The following is a 25,566-nucleotide window of genomic DNA, read 5'->3' as shown; positions in this document are numbered from 1 at the left end:
TTGTTTTTAACATAAACAACAGAATATCGTTCTTTTGACCCTGGGTGTGTCCTCTCGCCTTCCTCAGCTTCCGGACTCGCTTTAACGCTCCAACATCTCTCACTTCCCCGTTCCTTGTTTTCAATAAATTTAGAGTACCCAATTATTGATATGTTTTTTTTCCAATTAAGGGCCAATTTTAGCGGTGCCAATCCACCTAGCCCGCACGTGCTTGGGTTGTGGGGGTGAAACCCCCACATGGGCAGCGACCCAGGGACGGGATCGAGTCCTCGGCGTCGCAGGCAGCAGTGCTAACCACTGCGCCACGCGCCGTCCCCCTTCTGATCGCACAAGTGGCCATCTCACTGGCTCCATCCTCCCCATTCCTGGTCAGATTTTCTGCTTATGATTAAATCTCCCCTCCCTGAATCGTTTTCTCTGCACAGAAGCTGAGGGATCGGGTCAACATTTAATGCATCGAAACCCGCGGAAACAATTCGAAAAGCAGCAGTTGCGGCAAAGAGTGGACTGACAGCGGAGTCCGCCATTCAGCAAGAAAAAGACAACCACCTCCGGCGGTCAGGTGACCAGCCCGCAGGCGCGGCCGCGGTCAGGTGACCAGCCCGCAGGCGCGGCCACGGTCAGGTGACCAGCCCGCTGACGCAACCGCGGTCAGATGGTCCGCCCGCTGACGCGGCGGCGGTCAGGTGGTCAGTTTGACCGTTAAACCGAATTCGCTCGCGACAGGGAAACGAACTGTTCGCGACCCCGGTCTCGGCCCAGCCAGTGCAGCAACAGCAGCAGTGCGGCTGCGCGCAATTCAGCCCCGCACAGTCGAAGTACTGTCCCCGATATTTCCTGGTGCCAGGGCAGAGCTTGGTGAGCAACAGTGGGGAAAAAACAGTTTTATCATTCAGCATTTAGAAGACATCGAGACTTTATATCATGGATGTGGTGTCAATACGGAGTATTACTCGTTGTACAACTAACAGACGGGTTAGAGGGAAATCATTTGAAAACAAAATGGCGAATTTCCGCTTCACCCGTGAAAATGGAGAATTCAAATCCAAGGGGGATGGAGTCAGTGAGATCAGACAGTGTGTAACCCGGGGAGGATGGAGTCAGTGAGATCAGACAGTGTGTAACCCGGGGAGGATGGAGCCAGTGAGATCAGTGTGTAACCCGGGGAGGATGGAGCCAGTGAGATCAGACAGTGTGTAACCCGGGGAGGATGGAGCCAGTGAGATCAGACAGTGTGTAACCCGGGGAGGATGGAGCCAGTGAGATCAGACAGTGTGTAACCCGGGGAGGATGGAGCCAGTGAGATCAGTGTGTAACCCGGGGAGGATGGAGCCAGTGAGATCAGACAGTGTGTAACCCGGGGAGGATGGAGTCAGTGAGATCAGACAGTGTGTAACCCGGGGAGGATGGAGCCAGTGAGATCAGACAGTGTGTAACCCGGGGAGGATGGAGCCAGTGAGATCAGACAGTGTGTAACCCGGGGAGGATGGAGTCAGTGAGATCAGACAGTGTGTAACCCGGGGAGGATGGAGCCAGTGAGATCAGACAGTGTGTAACCCGGGGAGGATGGAGTCAGTGAGATCAGACAGTGTGTAACCCGGGGAGGATGGAGCCAGTGAGATCAGACAGTGTGTAACCCGGGGAGGATGGAGCCAGTGAGATCAGACAGTGTGTAACCCGGGGAGGATGGAGCCAGTGAGACCAGACAGTGTGTAACCCGGGGAGGATGGAGTCAGTGAGATCAGACAGTGTGTAACCCGGGGAGGATGGAGCCAGTGAGATCAGACAGTGTGTAACCCGGGGAGGATGGAGCCAGTGAGATCAGACAGTGTGTAACCCGGGGAGGATGGAGTCAGTGAGATCAGACAGTGTGTAACCTGGGGAGGATGGAGTCAGTGAGATCAGACAGTGTGTAACCCGGGGAGGATGGAGCCAGTGAGATCAGACAGTGTGTAACCCGGGGAGGATGGAGCCAGTGAGATCAGACAGTGTGTAACCCGGGGAGGATGGAGTCAGTGAGATCAGACAGTGTGTAACCCGGGGAGGATGGAGCCAGTGAGATCAGACAGTGTGTAACCCGGGGAGGATGGAGCCAGTGAGATCAGACAGTGTGTAACCCGGGGAGGATGGAGTCAGTGAGATCAGACAGTGTGTAACCCGGGGAGGATGGAGACAGTGAGATCAGACAGTGTGTAACCCGGGCAGGATGGAGCCAGTGAGACCAGACCGTGTGTAACCCGGGGAGGATGGAGCCAGTGAGATCAGACAGTGTGTAACCCGGGCAGGATGGAGCCAGTGAGACCAGACCGTGTGTAACCCGGGGAGGATGGAGTCAGTGAGATCAGACAGTGTGTAACCCGGGGAGGATGGAGCCAGTGAGATCAGACAGTGTGTAACCCGGGGAGGATGGAGCCAGTGAGATCAGACAGTGTGTAACCCGGGCAGGATGGAGCCAGTGAGACCAGACCGTGTGTAACCCGGGGAGGATGGAGTCAGTGAGATCAGACAGTGTGTAACCCGGGGAGGATGGAGCCAGTGAGATCAGACAGTGTGTAACCCGGGGAGGATGGAGCCAGTGAGATCAGACAGTGTGTAACCCGGGGAGGATGGAGCCAGTGAGATCAGACAGTGTGTAACCCGGGGAGGATGGAGTCAGTGAGATCAGACAGTGTGTAACCCGGGGAGGATGGAGCCAGTGAGATCAGACAGTGTGTAACCCGGGGAGGATGGAGCCAGTGAGACCAGACAGTGTGTAACCCGGGGAGGATGGAGTCAGTGAGATCAGACAGTGTGTAACCCGGGGAGGATGGAGCCAGTGAGATCAGGCAGTGTGTAACCCGGGGAGGATGGAGCCAGTGAGATCAGACAGTGTGTAACCCGGGGAGGATGGAGCCAGTGAGATCAGACAGTGTGTAACCCGGGGAGGAACGAGCCACTGAGATCAGACAGTGTGTAACCCGGGGAGGATGGAGCCAGTGAGACCAGACAGTGTGTATCCCGGGGAGGATGGAGTCAGTGAGATCAGACAGTGTGTAACCCGGGGAGGATGGAGCCAGTGAGATCAGACAGTGTGTAACCCGGGGAGGATGGAGTCAGTGAGATCAGACAGTGTGTAACCCGGGGAGGATGGAGCCAGTGAGATCAGACAGTGTGTACCCGGGGAGGATGGAGTCAGTGAGATCAGACAGTGTGTAACCCGGTGTAGAAGCCTTGGCTTCTACACCCGGGGAGGATGGAGCCAGTGAGATCAGACAGTGTGGAACCCGGAGAGGATGGAGTCAGTGAGATCAGACTGTGTAACCCGGGGAGGATGGAGCCAGTGAGATCAGACAGTGTGTAACCCGGGGAGGATGGAGCCAGTGAGATCAGACAGTGTGTAACCCGGGGAGGATGGAGCCAGTGAGATCAGACAGTGTATAACCCGGGGAGGATGGAGCCAGTGAGATCAGACAGTGTGTAACCCGGGGAGGATGGAGTCAGTGAGATCAAACAGTGTGTAACCCGGGGAGGATGGAGCCAGTGAGATCAGACAGTGTGTAACCCGGGGAGGATGGAGCCAGTGAGATCAGACAGTGTGTAACCCGGGAGGATGGAGCCAGTGAGATCAGACAGTGTGTAACCCGGGGAGCATGGAGGCAGTGAGATCAGACAGTGTGTAACCCGGGGAGGATGGAGTCAGTGAGATCAGACATTGTGTAACCCGGGGAGGATGGAGTCAGTGAGATCAGACAGTGTGTAACCCGGGGAGGAAGGAGTCAGTGAGATCAGACAGTGTGTCACCCGGGGAGGATGGAGCCAGTGAGATCAGACAGTGTGTAACCCGGGGAGGATGGAGTCAGTGAGATCAGACAGTGTGTAACCCGGGGAGGATGGTGTCCGTGAGATCAGATAGTGTGTAACCCGGGGAGGATGGAGCCAGTGAGATCAGACAGTGTGTAACCCGGGGAGGATGGAGTCAGTGAGATCAGACAGTGTGTAACCCGGGGTGGATGGAGCCAGTGAGATCAGACAGCGTGTAACCCGGGGAGGATGGAGCCAGTGAGATCAGACAGTGTGTAACCCGGGGAGGATGGAGTCAGTGAGATCAGACAGTGTGTAACCCGGGGAGGATGGAGCCAGTGAGATCAGACAGTGTGTAACCCGGGCAGGATGGAGCCAGTTAGATCAGACAGTGTGTAACCCGGGGAGGATGGAGTCAGTGAGATCAGACAGTGTGTAACCCGGGAAGGATGGAGCCAGTGAGATCAGACAGTGTGTAACCCGGGGAGGATGGAGCCAGTGAGATCAGACAGTGTGTAACCCGGGGAGGATGGAGCCAGTGAGATCAGACAGTGTGTAACCCGGGAGGATGGAGCTAGTGAGATCAGACAGTGTGTAACCCGGGGAGCATGGAGGCAGTGAGATCAGACAGTGTGTAACCCGGGGAGGATGGAGTCAGTGAGATCAGACATTGTGTAACCCGGGGAGGATGGAGTCAGTGAGATCAGACAGTGTGTAACCCGGGGAGGATGGAGTCAGTGAGATCAGACAGTGTGTCACCCGGGGAGGATGGAGCCAGTGAGATCAGACAGTGTGTAACCCGGGGAGGATGGAGTCAGTGAGATCAGACAGTGTGTAACCCGGGGAGGATGGTGTCAGTGAGATCAGACAGTGTGTAACCCGGGGAGGATGGAGCCAGTGAGATCAGACAGTGTGTAACCCGGGGAGGATGGAGCCAGTGAGATCAGACAGTGTGTAACCCGGGGAGGATGGAGCCAGTGAGATCAGACAGTGCGTAACCCGGGGTGGATGGAGTCAGTGAGATCAGACAGTGTGTAACCCGGGGAGGATGGAGCCAATGAGATCAGACAGTGTGTAACCCGGGGAGGATGGAGCCAATGAGATCAGACAGTGTGTAACCCGGGGAGGGTGGAGCCAATGAGATCAGACAGTGTGTAACCCGGGGAGGATGGTGCCAGTGAGATCAGACCGTGTGTAACCCGGGGAGGATGGAGCCAGTGAGATCAGACAGTGTGTAACCCGGGGAGGATGGAGCCAGCGAGATCAGACAGTGTGTAACCCGGGGAGGATGGAGCCGGTGAGATCAGACAGTGTGTAACCCGGGGAGGATGGAGTCGGTGAGATCAGACAGTGTGTAACCCGGGGAGGATGGAGCCAGTGAGATCAGACAGTGTGTAACCCGGGGAGGATGGAGTCAGTGAGATCAGACAGTGTGTAACCCGGGGAGGATGGAGCCAATGAGATCAGACAGTGTGTAACCCGGGGAGGATGGAGACAGTGACATCAGACAGTGTGTAACCCGGGGAGGATGGAGCCAGTGAGATCAGACAGTGTGTAACCCGGGGAGGACGGAGCCAGTGAGATCAGACAGTGTGTAACCCGGGGAGGATGGAGCCAGTGAGATCAGACAGTGTGTAACCCCGGGGGGATGGAGCCAGTGAGATCAGACAGTGTGTAACCCGGGGAGGATGGAGTCAGTGAGATCAGGCAGTGTGTAACCCGGGGAGGATGGAGTCAGTGAGATCAGACAGTGTGTAACCCGGGGAGGATGGAGTCAGTGAGATCAGACAGTGTGTAACCCAGGGAGGATGGAGCCAGTGAGATCAGACAGTGTGTAACCCGGGGAGGATGGAGTCAGTGAGATCAGACAGTGTGTAACCCGGGGAGGATGGAGTCAGTGAGATCAGACAGTGTGTAACCCAGGGAGGATGGAGCCAGTGAGATCAGACAGTGTGTAACCCGGGGAGGATGGAGTCAGTGAGATCAGACAGTGCGTAACCCGGGGAGGATGGAGCCAGTGAGATCAGACAGTGTGTAACCCGGGGAGGATGGAGCCAGTGAGATCAGACAGTGTGTAACCCGGGGAGGATGGAGCCAGTGAGATCAGACAGTGTGTAACCCGGGGGGGATGGAGTCAGTGAGATCAGACAGTGTGTAACCCGGGGAGGATGGAGCCAGTGAGATCAGACAGTGTGTAACCCGGGGAGGATGGAGCCAGTGAGATCAGACAGTGTGTAACCCGGGGAGGATGGAGTCAGTGAGATCAGACAGTGTGTAACCCGGGGAGGATGGAGACAGTGAGATCAGACAGTGTGTAACCCGGGCAGGATGGAGCCAGTGAGACCAGACCGTGTGTAACCCGGGGAGGATGGAGCCAGTGAGATCAGACAGTGTGTAACCCGGGCAGGATGGAGCCAGTGAGACCAGACCGTGTGTAACCCGGGGAGGATGGAGTCAGTGAGATCAGACAGTGTGTAACCCGGGGAGGATGGAGCCAGTGAGATCAGACAGTGTGTAACCCGGGGAGGATGGAGCCAGTGAGATCAGACAGTGTGTAACCCGGGCAGGATGGAGCCAGTGAGACCAGACCGTGTGTAACCCGGGGAGGATGGAGTCAGTGAGATCAGACAGTGTGTAACCCGGGGAGGATGGAGCCAGTGAGATCAGACAGTGTGTAACCCGGGGAGGATGGAGCCAGTGAGATCAGACAGTGTGTAACCCGGGGAGGATGGAGCCAGTGAGATCAGACAGTGTGTAACCCGGGGAGGATGGAGTCAGTGAGATCAGACAGTGTGTAACCCGGGGAGGATGGAGCCAGTGAGATCAGACAGTGTGTAACCCGGGGAGGATGGAGCCAGTGAGACCAGACAGTGTGTAACCCGGGGAGGATGGAGTCAGTGAGATCAGACAGTGTGTAACCCGGGGAGGATGGAGCCAGTGAGATCAGGCAGTGTGTAACCCGGGGAGGATGGAGCCAGTGAGATCAGACAGTGTGTAACCCGGGGAGGATGGAGCCAGTGAGATCAGACAGTGTGTAACCCGGGGAGGAACGAGCCACTGAGATCAGACAGTGTGTAACCCGGGGAGGATGGAGCCAGTGAGACCAGACAGTGTGTATCCCGGGGAGGATGGAGTCAGTGAGATCAGACAGTGTGTAACCCGGGGAGGATGGAGCCAGTGAGATCAGACAGTGTGTAACCCGGGGAGGATGGAGTCAGTGAGATCAGACAGTGTGTAACCCGGGGAGGATGGAGCCAGTGAGATCAGACAGTGTGTACCCGGGGAGGATGGAGTCAGTGAGATCAGACAGTGTGTAACCCGGTGTAGAAGCCTTGGCTTCTACACCCGGGGAGGATGGAGCCAGTGAGATCAGACAGTGTGGAACCCGGAGAGGATGGAGTCAGTGAGATCAGACTGTGTAACCCGGGGAGGATGGAGCCAGTGAGATCAGACAGTGTGTAACCCGGGGAGGATGGAGCCAGTGAGATCAGACAGTGTGTAACCCGGGGAGGATGGAGCCAGTGAGATCAGACAGTGTATAACCCGGGGAGGATGGAGCCAGTGAGATCAGACAGTGTGTAACCCGGGGAGGATGGAGTCAGTGAGATCAAACAGTGTGTAACCCGGGGAGGATGGAGCCAGTGAGATCAGACAGTGTGTAACCCGGGGAGGATGGAGCCAGTGAGATCAGACAGTGTGTAACCCGGGAGGATGGAGCCAGTGAGATCAGACAGTGTGTAACCCGGGGAGCATGGAGGCAGTGAGATCAGACAGTGTGTAACCCGGGGAGGATGGAGTCAGTGAGATCAGACATTGTGTAACCCGGGGAGGATGGAGTCAGTGAGATCAGACAGTGTGTAACCCGGGGAGGAAGGAGTCAGTGAGATCAGACAGTGTGTCACCCGGGGAGGATGGAGCCAGTGAGATCAGACAGTGTGTAACCCGGGGAGGATGGAGTCAGTGAGATCAGACAGTGTGTAACCCGGGGAGGATGGTGTCCGTGAGATCAGATAGTGTGTAACCCGGGGAGGATGGAGCCAGTGAGATCAGACAGTGTGTAACCCGGGGAGGATGGAGTCAGTGAGATCAGACAGTGTGTAACCCGGGGTGGATGGAGCCAGTGAGATCAGACAGCGTGTAACCCGGGGAGGATGGAGCCAGTGAGATCAGACAGTGTGTAACCCGGGGAGGATGGAGTCAGTGAGATCAGACAGTGTGTAACCCGGGGAGGATGGAGCCAGTGAGATCAGACAGTGTGTAACCCGGGCAGGATGGAGCCAGTTAGATCAGACAGTGTGTAACCCGGGGAGGATGGAGTCAGTGAGATCAGACAGTGTGTAACCCGGGAAGGATGGAGCCAGTGAGATCAGACAGTGTGTAACCCGGGGAGGATGGAGCCAGTGAGATCAGACAGTGTGTAACCCGGGGAGGATGGAGCCAGTGAGATCAGACAGTGTGTAACCCGGGAGGATGGAGCTAGTGAGATCAGACAGTGTGTAACCCGGGGAGCATGGAGGCAGTGAGATCAGACAGTGTGTAACCCGGGGAGGATGGAGTCAGTGAGATCAGACATTGTGTAACCCGGGGAGGATGGAGTCAGTGAGATCAGACAGTGTGTAACCCGGGGAGGATGGAGTCAGTGAGATCAGACAGTGTGTCACCCGGGGAGGATGGAGCCAGTGAGATCAGACAGTGTGTAACCCGGGGAGGATGGAGTCAGTGAGATCAGACAGTGTGTAACCCGGGGAGGATGGTGTCAGTGAGATCAGACAGTGTGTAACCCGGGGAGGATGGAGCCAGTGAGATCAGACAGTGTGTAACCCGGGGAGGATGGAGCCAGTGAGATCAGACAGTGTGTAACCCGGGGAGGATGGAGCCAGTGAGATCAGACAGTGCGTAACCCGGGGTGGATGGAGTCAGTGAGATCAGACAGTGTGTAACCCGGGGAGGATGGAGCCAATGAGATCAGACAGTGTGTAACCCGGGGAGGATGGAGCCAATGAGATCAGACAGTGTGTAACCCGGGGAGGGTGGAGCCAATGAGATCAGACAGTGTGTAACCCGGGGAGGATGGTGCCAGTGAGATCAGACCGTGTGTAACCCGGGGAGGATGGAGCCAGTGAGATCAGACAGTGTGTAACCCGGGGAGGATGGAGCCAGCGAGATCAGACAGTGTGTAACCCGGGGAGGATGGAGCCGGTGAGATCAGACAGTGTGTAACCCGGGGAGGATGGAGTCGGTGAGATCAGACAGTGTGTAACCCGGGGAGGATGGAGCCAGTGAGATCAGACAGTGTGTAACCCGGGGAGGATGGAGTCAGTGAGATCAGACAGTGTGTAACCCGGGGAGGATGGAGCCAATGAGATCAGACAGTGTGTAACCCGGGGAGGATGGAGACAGTGACATCAGACAGTGTGTAACCCGGGGAGGATGGAGCCAGTGAGATCAGACAGTGTGTAACCCGGGGAGGACGGAGCCAGTGAGATCAGACAGTGTGTAACCCGGGGAGGATGGAGCCAGTGAGATCAGACAGTGTGTAACCCCGGGGGGATGGAGCCAGTGAGATCAGACAGTGTGTAACCCGGGGAGGATGGAGTCAGTGAGATCAGGCAGTGTGTAACCCGGGGAGGATGGAGTCAGTGAGATCAGACAGTGTGTAACCCGGGGAGGATGGAGTCAGTGAGATCAGACAGTGTGTAACCCAGGGAGGATGGAGCCAGTGAGATCAGACAGTGTGTAACCCGGGGAGGATGGAGTCAGTGAGATCAGACAGTGTGTAACCCGGGGAGGATGGAGTCAGTGAGATCAGACAGTGTGTAACCCAGGGAGGATGGAGCCAGTGAGATCAGACAGTGTGTAACCCGGGGAGGATGGAGTCAGTGAGATCAGACAGTGCGTAACCCGGGGAGGATGGAGCCAGTGAGATCAGACAGTGTGTAACCCGGGGAGGATGGAGCCAGTGAGATCAGACAGTGTGTAACCCGGGGAGGATGGAGCCAGTGAGATCAGACAGTGTGTAACCCGGGGGGGATGGAGTCAGTGAGATCAGACAGTGTGTAACCCGGGGAGGATGGAGCCAGTGAGATCAGACAGTGTGTAACCCGGGGAGGATGGAGCCAGTGAGATCAGACAGTGTGTAACCCGGGGAGGATGGAGCCAGTGAGATCAGACAGTGTGTAACCCGGGGAGGATGGAGCCAGTGAGATCAGACAGTGCGTAACCCGGGGAGGATGGAGCCAGTGAGATCAGACAGTGTGTAACCCGGGGAGGATGGAGCCAGTGAGATCAGACAGTGTGTAACCCGGGGAGGATGGAGCCAGTGAGATCAGACAGTGTGTAACCCGGGGAGGTTGGAGTCAGTGAGATCAGACAGTGTGTAACCCGGGGAGGATGGAGCCAGTGAGATCAGACAGTGTGTAACCCGGGGAGGATGGAGCCAGTGAGATCAGACAGTGTGTAACCCGGGGAGGATGGAGCCAGTGAGATCAGACAGTGTGTAACCCGGGGAGGATGGAGCCAGTGAGATCAGACAGTGTGTAACCTGGGGAGGATGGAGCCAGTGAGATCAGACAGTGTGTTACCCGGGGAGGATGGAGTCAGTGAGATCAGACAGTGTGTAACCCGGGTAGGATGGAGCCAGAGAGATGAGACAGTGTGTAACCCGGGGAGGATGGAGCCAGTGAGATCAGACAGTGTGTAACCCGGGGAGGATGGAGCCAGTGAGATCAGACAGTGTGTAACCAGGGGTGGATGGAGTCAGTGAGATCAGACAGTGTGTAACCTGGGAGGATGGAGTCAGTGAGATCAGACAGTGTGTAACCCGGGGAGGATGGATTCAGTGAGATCAGACAGTGTGTACCCGGGGAGGATGGAGTCAGTGAGATCAGACAGTGTGTAACCCGGGGAGGATGGAGCCAGTGAGATCAGACAGTGTGTACCCGGGGAGGATGGAGTCAGTGAGATCAGACAGTGTGTAACCCGGTGTAGAAGCCTTGGCTTCTACACCCGGTGAGGATGGAGCCAGTGAGATCAGACAGTGTGGAACCCGGGGAGGATGGAGTCAGTGAGATCAGACAGTGTGTACCCGGGGAGGATGGAGTCAGTGAGATCAGACAGTGTGGAACCCGGGGAGGATGGAGCCAGTGAGATCAGACAGTGTGTAACCCGGGGAGGAAGGAGTCAGTGAGATCAGACAGTGTGTCACCCGGGGAGGATGGAGCCAGTGAGATCAGACAGTGTGTAACCCGGGGAGGATGGAGTCAGTGAGATCAGACAGTGTGTAACCCGGGGAGGATGGTGTCAGTGAGATCAGACAGTGTGTAACCCGGGGAGGATGGAGCCAGTGAGATCAGACAGTGTGTAACCCGGGGAGGATGGAGTCAGTGAGATCAGACAGTGTGTAACCCGGGGTGGATGGAGCCAGTGAGATCAGACAGCGTGTAACCCGGGGAGGATGGAGCCAGTGAGATCAGACAGTGTGTAACCCGGGGAGGATGGAGTCAGTGAGATCAGACAGTGTGTAACCCGGGGAGGATGGAGCCAGTGAGATCAGACAGTGTGTAACCCGGGCAGGATGGAGCCAGTTAGATCAGACAGTGTGTAACCCGGGGAGGATGGAGTCAGTGAGATCAGACAGTGTGTAACCCGGGAAGGATGGAGCCAGTGAGATCAGACAGTGTGTAACCCGGGGAGGATGGAGCCAGTGAGATCAGACAGTGTGTAACCCGGGGAGGATGGAGCCAGTGAGATCAGACAGTGTGTAACCCGCGAGGATGGAGCCAGTGAGATCAGACAGTGTGTAACCCGGGGAGCATGGAGGCAGTGAGATCAGACAGTGTGTAACCCGGGGAGGATGGAGTCAGTGAGATCAGACATTGTGTAACCCGGGGAGGATGGAGTCAGTGAGATCAGACAGTGTGTAACCCGGGGAGGATGGAGTCAGTGAGATCAGACAGTGTGTCACCCGGGGAGGATGGAGCCAGTGAGATCAGACAGTGTGTAACCCGGGGAGGATGGAGTCAGTGAGATCAGACAGTGTGTAACCCGGGGAGGATGGTGTCAGTGAGATCAGACAGTGTGTAACCCGGGGAGGATGGAGCCAGTGAGATCAGACAGTGTGTAACCTGGGGAGGATGGAGCCAGTGAGATCAGACAGTGTGTAACCCGGGGAGGATGGAGCCAGTGAGATCAGACAGTGCGTAACCCGGGGTGGATGGAGTCAGTGAGATCAGACAGTGTGTAACCCGGGGAGGATGGAGCCAATGAGATCAGACAGTGTGTAACCCGGGGAGGATGGAGCCAATGAGATCAGACAGTGTGTAACCCGGGGAGGGTGGAGCCAATGAGATCAGACAGTGTGTAACCCGGGGAGGATGGTGCCAGTGAGATCAGACCGTGTGTAACCCGGGGAGGATGGAGCCAGTGAGATCAGACAGTGTGTAACCCGGGGAGGATGGAGCCAGCGAGATCAGACAGTGTGTAACCCGGGGAGGATGGAGCCGGTGAGATCAGACAGTGTGTAACCCGGGGAGGATGGAGTCGGTGAGATCAGACAGTGTGTAACCCGGGGAGGATGGAGCCAGTGAGATCAGACAGTGTGTAACCCGGGGAGGATGGAGTCAGTGAGATCAGACAGTGTGTAACCCGGGGAGGATGGAGCCAATGAGATCAGACAGTGTGTAACCCGGGGAGGATGGAGACAGTGACATCAGACAGTGTGTAACCCGGGGAGGATGGAGCCAGTGAGATCAGACAGTGTGTAACCCGGGGAGGACGGAGCCAGTGAGATCAGACAGTGTGTAACCCGGGGAGGATGGAGCCAGTGAGATCAGACAGTGTGTAACCCCGGGGGGATGGAGCCAGTGAGATCAGACAGTGTGTAACCCGGGGAGGATGGAGTCAGTGAGATCAGGCAGTGTGTAACCCGGGGAGGATGGAGTCAGTGAGATCAGACAGTGTGTAACCCGGGGAGGATGGAGTCAGTGAGATCAGACAGTGTGTAACCCAGGGAGGATGGAGCCAGTGAGATCAGACAGTGTGTAACCCGGGGAGGATGGAGTCAGTGAGATCAGACAGTGTGTAACCCGGGGAGGATGGAGTCAGTGAGATCAGACAGTGTGTAACCCAGGGAGGATGGAGCCAGTGAGATCAGACAGTGTGTAACCCGGGGAGGATGGAGTCAGTGAGATCAGACAGTGCGTAACCCGGGGAGGATGGAGCCAGTGAGATCAGACAGTGCGTAACCCGGGGAGGATGGAGCCAGTGAGATCAGACAGTGTGTAACCCGGGGAGGATGGAGCCAGTGAGATCAGACAGTGTGTAACCCGGGGGGGATGGAGTCAGTGAGATCAGACAGTGTGTAACCCGGGGAGGATGGAGCCAGTGAGATCAGACAGTGTGTAACCCGGGGAGGATGGAGCCAGTGAGATCAGACAGTGTGTAACCCGGGGAGGATGGAGCCAGTGAGATCAGACAGTGTGTAACCCGGGGAGGATGGAGCCAGTGAGATCAGACAGTGCGTAACCCGGGGAGGATGGAGCCAGTGAGATCAGACAGTGTGTAACCCGGGGAGGATGGAGCCAGTGAGATCAGACAGTGTGTAACCCGGGGAGGATGGAGCCAGTGAGATCAGACAGTGTGTAACCCGGGGAGGTTGGAGTCAGTGAGATCAGACAGTGTGTAACCCGGGGAGGATGGAGCCAGTGAGATCAGACAGTGTGTAACCCGGGGAGGATGGAGCCAGTGAGATCAGACAGTGTGTAACCCGGGGAGGATGGAGCCAGTGAGATCAGACAGTGTGTAACCCGGGGAGGATGGAGCCAGTGAGATCAGACAGTGTGTAACCCGGGGAGGATGGAGCCAGTGAGATCAGACAGTGTGTTACCCGGGGAGGATGGAGTCAGTGAGATCAGACAGTGTGTAACCCGGGTAGGATGGAGCCAGAGAGATGAGACAGTGTGTAACCCGGGGAGGATGGAGCCAGTGAGATCAGACAGTGTGTAACCCGGGGAGGATGGAGCCAGTGAGATCAGACAGTGTGTAACCCGGGGAGGATGGAGTCAGTGAGATCAGACAGTGTGCAACCCGTGGAGGATGGAGCCAGTGACATCAGACAGTGTGTAACCCGGGGAGGATGGAGCAAGTGAGATCAGACAGGGTGTAACCCGGGGAGGATGGAGCCAGTGAGATCAGACAGTGTGTAACCCGGGGAGGATGGAGCCAGTGAGATCAGACAGTGTGTAACCCGGGGTGGATGGAGTCAGTGAGATCAGACAGTGTGTAACCTGGGAGGATGGAGTCAGTGAGATCAGACAGTGTGTAACCCGGGGAGGATGGAGTCAGTGAGATCAGACAGTGTGTACCCGGGGAGGATGGAGTCAGTGAGATCAGACAGTGTGTAACCCGGGGAGGATGGAGCCAGTGAGATCAGACAGTGTGTACCCGGGGAGGATGGAGTCAGTGAGATCAGACAGTGTGTAACCCGGTGTAGAAGCCTTGGCTTCTACACCCGGTGAGGATGGAGCCAGTGAGATCAGACAGTGTGGAACCCGGGGAGGATGGAGTCAGTGAGATCAGACAGTGTGTACCCGGGGAGGATGGAGTCAGTGAGATCAGACAGTGTGGAACCCGGGGAGGATGGAGCCAGTGAGATCAGACAGTGTGTAACCCGGGGAGGATGGAGTCAGTGAGATCAGACAGTGTGTAACCCGGGGAGGATGGAGCCAGTGAGATCAGACAGTGTGTAACCCGGGGAGGATGGAGCCAGTGAGATCAGACCGTGTGTAACCCGGGGAGGATGGAGCCAGTGAGATCAGACAGTGTGTAACCAGGGGAGGATGGAGTCAGTGAGATCAGACAGTGTGTAACCCGGGGAGGATGGAGCCAGTGAGATCAGACAGTCTGTAACCCGGGGAGGATGGAGCCAGTGAGATCAGACAGTGTGTAACCCGGGGAGGATGGAGTCAGTGAGATCAGACAGTGTGTAACCCGGGGAGGATGGAGCCAGTGAGATCAGACAGTGTGTAACCCGGGGAGGATGGAGTCAGTGAGATCAGACCGTGTGTAACCCGGGGAGGATGGAGCCAGTGAGATCAGACAGTGTGTAACCCGGGGAGGATGGAGTCAGTGAGATCAGACAGTGTGTAACCCGGGGAGGATGGAGTCAGTGAGATCAGACTGTGTAACCCGGGGAGGATGGAGCCAGTGAGATCAGACAGTGTGTAACCCGGGGAGGATGGAGCCAGTGAGATCAGACAGTGTGTAACCCGGGGAGGATGGAGCCAGTGAGATCAGACAGTGTGTAACCCGGGGAGGATGGAGCCAGTGAGATCAGACAGTGTATAACCCGGGGAGGATGGAGCCAGTGAGATCAGACAGTGTGTAACCCGGGGAGGATGGAGTCAGTGAGATCAAACAGTGTGTAACCCGGGGAGGATGGAGCCAGTGAGATCAGACAGTGTGTAACCCGGGGAGGATGGAGCCAGTGAGATCAGACAGTGTGTAACCCGGGGAGGATGGAGCCAGTGAGATCAGACAGTGTGTAACCCGGGAGGATGGAGCCAGTGAGATCAGACAGTGTGTAACCCGGGGAGCATGGAGGCAGTGAGATCAGACAGTGTGTAACCCGGGGAGGATGGAGTCAGTGAGATCAGACATTGTGTAACCCGGGGAGGATGGAGTCAGTGAGATCAGACAGTGTGTAACCCGGGGAGGATGGAGCCAGTGAGATCAGACAGTGTGTCACCCGGGGAGGATGGAGCCAGTGAGATCAGACAGTGTGTAACCCGGGGAGGATGGAGCCAGTGAGATCAGACAGTCTGTAACCCGGGGAGGATGGAGCCAGTGAGATCAGACAGTGTGTAACCCGGGGAGGATGGAGTCAGTGAGATCAGACAGTGTGTAACCCGGGGAGGATGGAGCCAGTGAGATCAGACAGTGTGTAACCCGGGGAGGATGGAGCCAGTGAGATCAGACAGTGTGTAACCCGGGGAGGATGGAGCCAGTGAGATCAGACAGTGTGTAACCCGGGGAGGATGGAGTCAGTGAGATCAAACAGTGTGTAACCCGGGGAGGATGGAGCCAGTGAGATCAGACAGTGTGTAACCAGGGGAGGATGGAGCCAGTGAGATCAGACAGTGTGTAACCCGGGGAGGATGGAGCCAGTGAGATCAGACAGTGTGTAACCCGGGAGGATGGAGCCAGTGAGATCAGACAGTGTGTAACCCGGGGAGCATGGAGGCAGTGAGATCAGACAGTGTGTAACCCGGGGAGGATGGAGTCAGTGAGATCAGACATTGTGTAACCCGGGGAGGATGGAGTCAGTGAGATCAGACGGTGTGTAACCCGGGGAGGATGGAGTCAGTGAGATCAGACAGTGTGTCACCCGGGGAGGATGGAGCCAGTGAGATCAGACAGTGTGTAACCCGGGGAGGATGGTGTCAGTGAGATCAGACAGTGTGTAACCCGGGGAGGATGGAGCCAGTGAGATCAGACAGTGTGTAACCCGGGGAGGATGGAGTCAGTGAGATCAGACAGTGTGTAACCCGGGGTGGATGGAGCCAGTGAGATCAGACAGCGTGTAACCCGGGGAGGATGGAGCCAGTGAGATCAGACAGTGTGTAACCCGGGGAGGATGGAGCCAGTGAGATCAGACAGTGTGTAACCCGGGGAGGATGGAGCCAGTGAGATCAGACAGAGCGTAACCCGGGGTGGATGGAGTCAGTGAGATCAGACAGTGTGTAACCCGGGGAGGATGGAGCCAATGAGATCAGACAGTGTGTAACCCGGGGAGGATGGAGCCAATGAGATCAGACAGTGTGTAACCCGGGGTGGATGGAGCCAGTGAGATCAGACAGCGTGTAATCCGGGGAGGATGGAGCCAGTGAGATCAGACAGCGTGTAACCCGGGGAGGATGGAGCCAGCGAGATCAGACAGTGTGTAACCCGGGGAGGATGGAGCCAGTGATATCAGACAGTGTGTAACCCGGGGAGGATGGAGCCAGTGAGATCAGACAGTGTGAACCCGTGGAGGATGGAGCCAGTGAGATCAGACAGTGTGCAACCCGTGGAGGATGGAGCCAGTGACATCAGACAGTGTGTAACCCGGGGAGGATGGAGTCAGTGAGATCAGACAGTGTGTAACCCGGGGAGGATGGAGTCAGTGAGATCAGACAGTGTGTAACCCGGGGAGGATGGAGTCAGTGAGATCAGACAGTGTGTAACCCGGGGAGGATGGAGTCAGTGAGATCAGACAGTGTGTAACCCGGGGAGGATGGAGTCAGTGAGATCAGACAGTGTGTAACCCGGGGAGGATGGAGACAGTGAGATCAGACAGGGTGTAACCCGGGGAGGATGGAGCCAGTGAGATCAGACAGTGTGTAACCCGGGGAGGACGGAGCCAGTGAGATCAGACAGTGTGTAACCCGGGGTGGATGGAGCCAGTGAGATCAGACAGTGTATAACCTGGGGAGGATGGAACGAGTGAGATCAGACAGTGTGTAACCCGGGGAGGATGGAGTCAGTGAGATCAGACAGTGTGTAACCCCGGGAGGATGGAGCCAGTGAGATCAGACAGTGTGTAACCCGGGGAGGATGGAGTCAGTGAGATCAGGCAGTGTGTAACCCGGGGAGGATGGAGTCAGTGAGATCAGACAGTGTGTAACCCGGGGAGGATGGAGTCAGTGAGATCAGACAGTGTGTAACCCGGGGAGGATGGAGTCAGTGAGATCAGACAGTGTGTAACCCAGGGAGGATGGAGCCAGTGAGATCAGACAGTGTGTAACCCGGGGAGGATGGAGTCAGTGAGATCAGACAGTGCGTAACCCGGGGAGGATGGAGTCAGTGAGATCAGACAGTGTGTAACCCGGGGAGGATGGAGCCAGTGAGATCAGACAGTGTGTAACCCGGGGAGGATGGAGCCAGTGAGATCAGACAGTGTGTAACCCGGGGAGGATGGAGTCAGTGAGATCAGACAGTGTGTAACCCGGGGAGGATGGAGCCAGTGAGATCAGACCGTGTGTAACCCGGGGTGGATGGAGCCAGTGAGATCAGACAGTGTGTAACCCGGGGAGGATGGAGCCAGTGAGATCAGACAGTGTGTAACCCAGGGAGGATTGAGCCTGTCAGATCTGACAGTGTGTAACCCAGGAAGGTTGGAGCCAGTGAGATCAGACAGTGTAACTCGGGTGGGGAGGGATGGAGCCAGTGAGATCAGACATGTGTAACCCGGGAAGGATGGAGCCAGTGAAATCCGATAGTCCGTAACCTGAGGAAACGAGTCTTAGGACACCAGGTTGAAGTCCAACAGGTTTGTTTTGAATCACTAGCTTTCGGAGTGCAGCTTCTTCATCGGGTGAATGACCTGCATTGCGAAAGCTAATGATTCAAAACAAACCTGTTGGACCTTTACCTGGTGTGGTAAGACATCTTACTGTGCCTACCCCAGTCCAACGCCGGCATCTCCACATCTGAACAATGAGCCAGAGAATCAGGCAGTGAGATCATAGCACGTGCCACCAATTTTCTTTTCCTCTTTCCTTTCAGCCTAGTGATTTTTGACCTGTGTCACAATCCTATCCTGCATAGCTGCAAATATTTAAAATGCCACTCTTCAAATTCCTTATTTGTTCATTCCTTCCTCTATCCCTGTCTCTCTAACTTCCAGTCTTGCAGCATCCCGAAATGCCTGTGCTGTTATATCCTATTTTCCTTTGCATTATTTATTTCCCTCTATTCTTGGCAGGCTTTGCTCTTGCTGCGTGGGCTCTATGTTTTGGTGTTCTCTTCCCAAACCGTTCCAACACCCCAGCTTGTTCTTGTTCGTTAACATATTTCTAAATGGTGGCACAGTGGTTAGCACTGCTGCGCCGCAGCATCAGGGACTGAGTTCAAATCTGGCCTATGTGACTGTCTGTGTGGAGGTTGCACGTTCTATCCATGCCTTCGTTTGGGTGATCGGGTTTCCTCCCACAGTCCAAAGGTGTGCAGGTTTGGTGGATTGTCCATGCTAAATAATTGCCCCTTAGTGTCCAAAGAGGGGCAGGTTAGGTAGGGGGACGGGGATAAGGTGGGGAATGGGCCGAAGTAGAGTGTTTTTTCAGAGGATCGGTGCACGCTCAGTGACCTGAATAGCCTCCTGCACTGCAGGGATTCTATGGATTCTATCTCTTCAATCCAACTTTTGGCCTTGAACCGTTGTAGTGTGTCTCAGTTTCAAGTGGCCATTGCACTTTGGGATGTAATGCGATATTAAGAACAATGCATGATCTGAACAAGGTCAGTGGGACGGCGGGATCTGGATTGTAGAGCCTTGCTGCAAGAACCTTGCTGCAAAGAAATGGTATATTTAGTGTTAATTTGGAGACACGTGGGAGAAATATATTGTGGTTTGGGATGTTTTTCAAAATCGGAGGCACTGGAAATACAAGTTGTATTATTTTAACAACGACCTTGACTGAGACAACAGATAATTGAATTTCCATTGTCTCAAATTTGGTTATCACTTTGACGTTTCCACAGTGACGATGTGAGAGCCGACGGACTGAGTTTGATTAGGTGTACTGGTCTAGGAACACACACAGTGAGGCAGGCACATGTACATGGTGGAGAATATTCAACAACTGCATTTGTTTAGCATCTTAATGTAGAAAAACAAGATCAAAATCCGTGGGAAGACAAACACACCAAGACAACAGATGGAGTATATCACAAATCAGATTGTTAATCTTTTTCAGGAGAATCTAAGAGGAGAGAAAAATAAAGAGACCAAAAAGTTTACGGAGGGAATTCCAGAGCTCCGGACCTGGAGCCAATTGTGGACAAATTATCCTCAAGATACACAACATGAAGGGTAGCATGGTGGCGCAGTGGTAGCACTGCAGACTCACGCCGCCAAAGGTCCCAGGTTCGGTCCCGGCTCTGGGTCACTGTCCGTGTGGAGTTTGCACATTCTCCTCGTGTTTGCGTGGGTTTCTTCTCCACAGCCCAAAGATGTGCAGGGCAGGTGGATTGAACACGCTAAATTGCCCCTTAATCGGAATAAATGAATTGGGTACTCTAAATTTATATTAAAAAAAGATGTACAACATGTCAGATTTGGGAAGGTGGGGGTCTGGAAAGGTGGGCAGAGATGGCTCTGGCTTCCAGGGGTTACATGGATACGAAGGGAGGAGCCATGAAGAGATTTGAAACGCTGGCTTGAGAATATTTTTAATTGAGCTGTTGTTAGACTGTGAGGCAGTGTGGTCAGTGAACACAAGTGATGTGGAAAAAGAAACTTTGTGGTATTTCGGATACAGGAAGCAGAGTTTCAGAACAGTGATGAGTTGGCACTGGGGGTCATCAGCTGACATATGGAACCTGATATCACATTGCCAGACTGCAGCACTTTGATGGGAAATAGAAAAGGGCCAACAATCAATCATTGGAGCACTCCAGAGATAATGGTCTGGGAGTTGGAGGAGAAACCAATGTCAGAGAGTCTCTGGATGTAATTTAATAGATAGTAATTGAACTGGGAACTGTCAACACATTTCAACCCCGCTGGACGACAGTAGAGAGGAGTGGGAGAAGGATAGACTATAAGACATAGGAGCAGAATTATGCCACTCGGCCCATCGAGTCTGCTCCGCCATTCAATCATGGTTGATATTTTCTCATCCCCATTCTCCTGCCTTCTCCCCATAACCCCTGATCCCCTTATTAATCAAGAGATGATGTGTTCAAACATGTAAAAGCCTGCAGACAGGTCGAGAAGAAGAAAGATGCTTTATTTACTATTGTCAGAGTTGGAAGGATTTTTTAATGCTTTCAACAGCAGTTTGGTATTGTGGCTTGTGGAAACATTGACTGGATGGATTCAAGTATGGAGCTCCTTCAAAATGGACATGGATTTGGGAGGCAACGGCATGTTCCATGGCTTTGAAGAGATTTGCAAGGATAAAGGGGAGGGTCAAGGGTCCGATGGGGCAGTGGTTTATGAGGATAAAGGGATCAAGGGTGGGATTTTTCAAGGAAGCTGATGTGGGTCGGCTCGGACCTTGTGAAATAGCTGTCAACTCAACTAATAATAATCTTTATTGTCACAAGTAGGCTGACATTAACACTGCAGTGAAGTTACTGTGAAAATCCCCTATTCGCTACACTCCGGCGCCTGTTCAGGTACTCTGAGGGAGAATTCAGAATCTCCAATTTCGGGACTTGGATATTTGTGAGAGTGTAATATTCTAAAAGATATCTGAAAGTTAACATTGTACATCACTTTACCTCAAGTTCTCAATGTTTTCCATCTCAATTTGTTATTTATATCTCAGGTTCTGGGAACACCTCCCAATATCATGGCTCAAAGGTCAAATTGGGGAGACGATCCAACATCTTCAAAAAGAATGCGAATGGACACAGGTAGGTTCAGAAAACACTTTGTAGTATAATTTCTGTCCCCATAGTCCGTATAGAGAGACAATATCTTGTGCAAGAACCTGCAGCTGACGCACACATGCAACAGGCCAGAGGCCAAGTAGAAAGATGGAGTGAGTGACCATGTAGAGGGACATTGCAGGTGGAGGGAAACTCGAATAGATACCTGCTACTGAAGACTGTAAGTTAGATAGCAACAGTGACTCCATGCAGGGTCTTCCTGACAAACAGTGTGACATTGGAGAGCAGAAGATCAGAGAAGTGGGACAGGGGTGAGAGGCAGGTGAGTCACAGGAATAGGAGAGTGATAATGGTGGAAGATTATATTGTCAGGGGAATAAATAGATTCTTCTACAGCCCTGGACTGATCCCAAATGGTAAGTTACCTCACCTGATGTCAGAGGGCAGAACATCCTGGAACTGGTGGGACCATCTTTGAGAAGGAATAGAGGCTGGAAGGTATTCATGTTCATAACTGGTAACAACAATAAAAATGTGAATCATAGGAAAGACAGGCACTGAAGTAACAAAGTGAGCTTTACATTTATCATCTGGATTTTTCTGCACTGGGTTAATTAGGGAGGGAAACATGAGGCTGGTCAACATGCTGGAGAGAAGGATTCTCATTCTTTGGTTCAGGAGGAAGATCATGAATGAGTAATTGATTAAAAAGATAAAATTGCCATAGTCCCATATGACCATAGGCTGCTTTCCCCTTTGAGGGGAAGAGCTGACTGGCGGTGGTTTAAGCTGAGGATCACCACAGCTCAGCTGAGGGGCAAGATTGAGAAAGTGGGCCTTCATGAATGATCTCAGTCGGTACGGGAAATTAACCTACGCTGCTGGTCTCGCTGTGCATCACAAATCAGCTGTCTAGCCAACTGAGCTGAACTGACCCCATGGTCATTAATTAATCCTGTCACATTACACAATACTTGTGCCTAGAGTCTGAGGAGATGGGGGAGGCCGTAAATGATTATTTTGATTCAGCATTCACTAGAGAGAGGGACCTTGTTGCTCATGAGAACATTGTGAACCAGGTTAATTGACTCGAACAGATTGATATTAGGAAGCTGGAAATTTTGAAAGGCATCAGCATAGATTAGGTACCTGGGCCTGATGGGATATACCCAAGGTTACTACGCGAAGCGAGGGAGGAGATTGCTGCGCTGTTGGCGATGATCTTTGCGTCCTCACTCTCCACTGGAGTAGATCGGATAATTGGAGGGAGGCGAATGTTGTTCTCCTGTTCAAGAAAGGGAATAGGGAAATCCTTGGGAATTACAGACCCATCAGTCTTACGTCTGTGGTGAGCAAAATATTGGAAAGGCTTCTGAGAGATAGGATTATGATTATTTAGAAAAACATTGTTTGATTAAAGATAGTCAGCATGGCTTTGTGAGGGGCAGATCATGCCTCACAAGCCTCATTGAGTTCTTTGAGGATGTGACGAGTCACATTGATGAACGTCGGGCAATGGATGTGGTGTATATGGATTTCAGTAAGGCATTTGATAAGGTTCCCCATGGTAGGCTCATTCAGAAAGTTAGGGGGCATGGGATACAGGGAAATTTGGCTGGCTGAAAGAAGACCGCTCGTGGTAGTGGATGGAAAGTATTCCGCCTGGAGGTCGGTGACCAGTGGTGTCCCGCAGGGATCTGTTCTGAGACCTCTGCTCTTTGTGGATTTTATAAATGACTTGGATGAGGAAGTGGAAGTGTGGGTTTGTATGTTTGCCGATGACACAAAGGTTGGGTGAGTTGCCGATAGTGTTGAGGACTGTTGCAGGTTACAACAGGACATTGACAAGATGCAGAGCTGGGCTGAGAAGTGGCAGATGGAGTTCAACCGTGATTCATTTTGAAAGATTGAATTTGAATGCTGAATACAGGGTTAAAGGCAGGATTCTTGGAAGTGTGGAGGAACAGAGGGATCTTGGAGTCCACATACATAGATCCCTCAAAGTTGCCACCCAGGTTGATAGGATTGTTAAGAAGGCGTATGGTGTGTTGACTTTCATTAACAGGGGGATTGAGTTTAAGAGCCGCAAGGTTTTGCTGCAGCTTTATAAAACCCGAGTTAGACCACACTTGCACACTGCTGGCTAAATAGCTGGCTTTTAAAGCAGACCAACGCAGGCCAGCAGCACGGTTCAATTCCCGTACCAGCCTCCCCGAATAGGCGGCGGAATGTGGCGACTAGGGGCTTTTCACAGTAACTTCATTTGAAACCTACTTGTGACAATAAGTGATTTTCATTTTCATTTATTTCACTTGAAATATTGTATCCAGTTCTGGTCGCCTCATTATAGGAAGGATGTGGATGCTTTGGAGAGGGTACAGAGGAGATTTACCAGGGTGCTGCCTGGAATGGAGGACATGTCTTATGGAGAAAGATTGAGGGAGCTAGGGCTTTTCTCACTGGAGCAAAGAAGGAAGAGAGGTGACTTGATAGATGTGTATAAGGTGATGAGAGGCATCGATAGAGTAGATAGCCAGAGACTTTTGCCCAGGGCGGAAATGGCTGTCACGAGGGGACATAGTTTTAAGGTGATTGGAGGAAGGTATAGGGGAGATGTCAGAGGTAGGTTTTTTACATAGAGAGTGGTGGGTGCGTGGAATGCACTGCCAGCAGAGGTGGTGGAGCCTGAGTCATTAGGGATATTTAAGCGACTGTTGGACATGCACATGGACAACAGTAAATTGAAGGGATGTAGGTTAGGTTGATCCTAGATTAGGATCATGGTCGGCACAACATTGTGGGCCGAAGGCCTGTACTGTTCTATGGTCTAATACCAAGTCTACGATAGCCTGCTCTCGGGTTGGTTCCAGAACACGTATCTCTTTTTTTAAAAATAACTTGAAAGCGTCCAGGTGACGACTGATCTGATTGTTCCAGTTTATATGTAGATTAAATCGCCCAGGATTGACATCCATTCACCAGAAGCCCCCAATATGTCTTGTATACTTTGACCTACATTGTGGTTACTTCCAGGGGACCTGTCGACCACTCATACTAGTGCCTTTGTTCCCCTACTATTCTTTATCTTCCAAACCGATTCTGCAACCTGATCTCCTGAAACAAGATAGTTATTAAGGATAGTTAGAGGTACCGATTTTCTTATTTTGTAATCCATGTCCCTGTTTGACATAGCGCCCCTCAGAATTGTCAGTTAAAGATTTTCTAGCCTAGTTATGGTCAGTGTAGAGGCCATAGAAGAGTGCTCACCGGGTCAGGGAATGAAGAACAACGCAGTTATGTGATCCTTCACGCTTCGCGTTAGGATCACAAGGAGGGAGTGCAGCCACCTGGGTTGGCCAACTCCCGACGTAAAATGGAGAACAGCAAAGGCTGAAGGGAAATTCAGCCAACACAGGCAGAAACTAGCAGGTGCAAGTTTACTGCGTATTAAACTCTGCAAAAGCCCAGACAGCATCGATACAAGCTGTCCTACACTGAACTCAGTCGCATGCACTGTCTTATCAAAACAGGCCTTGCTCTGTTTTTTTCTTGTGCCCAATTTCACTGCGGCTTCTAGCTGAGCCGTTTTTACATTTTCCACTAGTTGTTCTACTGCTTTCTCGTGTGTGAGGGCCGTCACTTCGGGGCTGGTCAAATCTAATCCTAATAAAAATTCTGTGCCTTTCATGGGGTGTCCGGTCATGAGAGTGTGTGGGGTGTAACCTGTGGATGTGGAAACCGTATTTCGCAGAAACATCAGTGCAAAAGGGAGGACTGAATCCCAAGTGGTGTTGTTTTGCTGGACCATTTTTCTGAGGGTGGATTTTAGGGTCCGATTCATGCGCTCCACGATACCACTCGACTGGGGGTGGTATGCAATGTGTAATTTTTGGGTAATGCCAAATATCGTGAGGACGTTCTTCATGACACGTCCCGTAAATGTCGGATTCAGTGCTGCGGGGGAGTCCTCATCTCATAAAGATGTGGTGAGTTAGGATCTTGGCAGTGGTCTTTGCCGTGTTCGTTCTGGATGGGGATGCTTCCACCCATTTTGTAAACATGTCTATCACCATGAGTACATATTTATAACCATTCCTGCAAGGGGGCAATGGTCCAATATAATCAATCTTGAGGTTAGTCCAGGGACCATTAACGGGTCGGGTGTGACTGAGCGTATCTGTCCGGGTTGTTCTGGGCACAGATCAGGCAATTCTCAACGTAGTGAGTTACATCGTCTTTTAAACTCGGTCACCAACAGAGCTGCCTGAGGTGGGCTGTAGTGGGATCGATTCCCTGATGTCCGTCTGCGGAAACAAATCCTGTTGCTTTCCACGGGTAGGAATTCCGTAACGCTGTTGCAGACATAGAGGCTGTCCAAATATATATCTGCTGGGCTGGGGAAGGAATCTGGGT

General features: G+C 53.2%; 1 protein-coding gene across 1 annotated transcript in view; it reads left to right on the top strand.

The window, feature by feature from the left end:
* Positions 1–656: 656 nt before the first annotated feature.
* The window catches only part of LOC140410259 (NACHT, LRR and PYD domains-containing protein 12-like), a 124,440-nt gene continuing 99,530 nt past the window's right edge, over positions 657–25,566 (top strand). Inside the window, exons 1-2 of the mRNA XM_072498226.1 lie at positions 657–858; positions 21,090–21,177. Of these exons, the coding sequence (XP_072354327.1) occupies positions 21,114–21,177 (64 nt within the window). The 5' untranslated portion in view covers positions 657–858; positions 21,090–21,113. The remainder of the gene's footprint in view (positions 859–21,089; positions 21,178–25,566) is intronic.

This window comes from Scyliorhinus torazame, chromosome 4 (genome assembly GCF_047496885.1).
Source record: "Scyliorhinus torazame isolate Kashiwa2021f chromosome 4, sScyTor2.1, whole genome shotgun sequence".
Lineage (NCBI taxonomy): Eukaryota > Metazoa > Chordata > Chondrichthyes > Carcharhiniformes > Scyliorhinidae > Scyliorhinus > Scyliorhinus torazame.
This window is presented reverse-complemented; position numbering and strand designations above follow the sequence as displayed.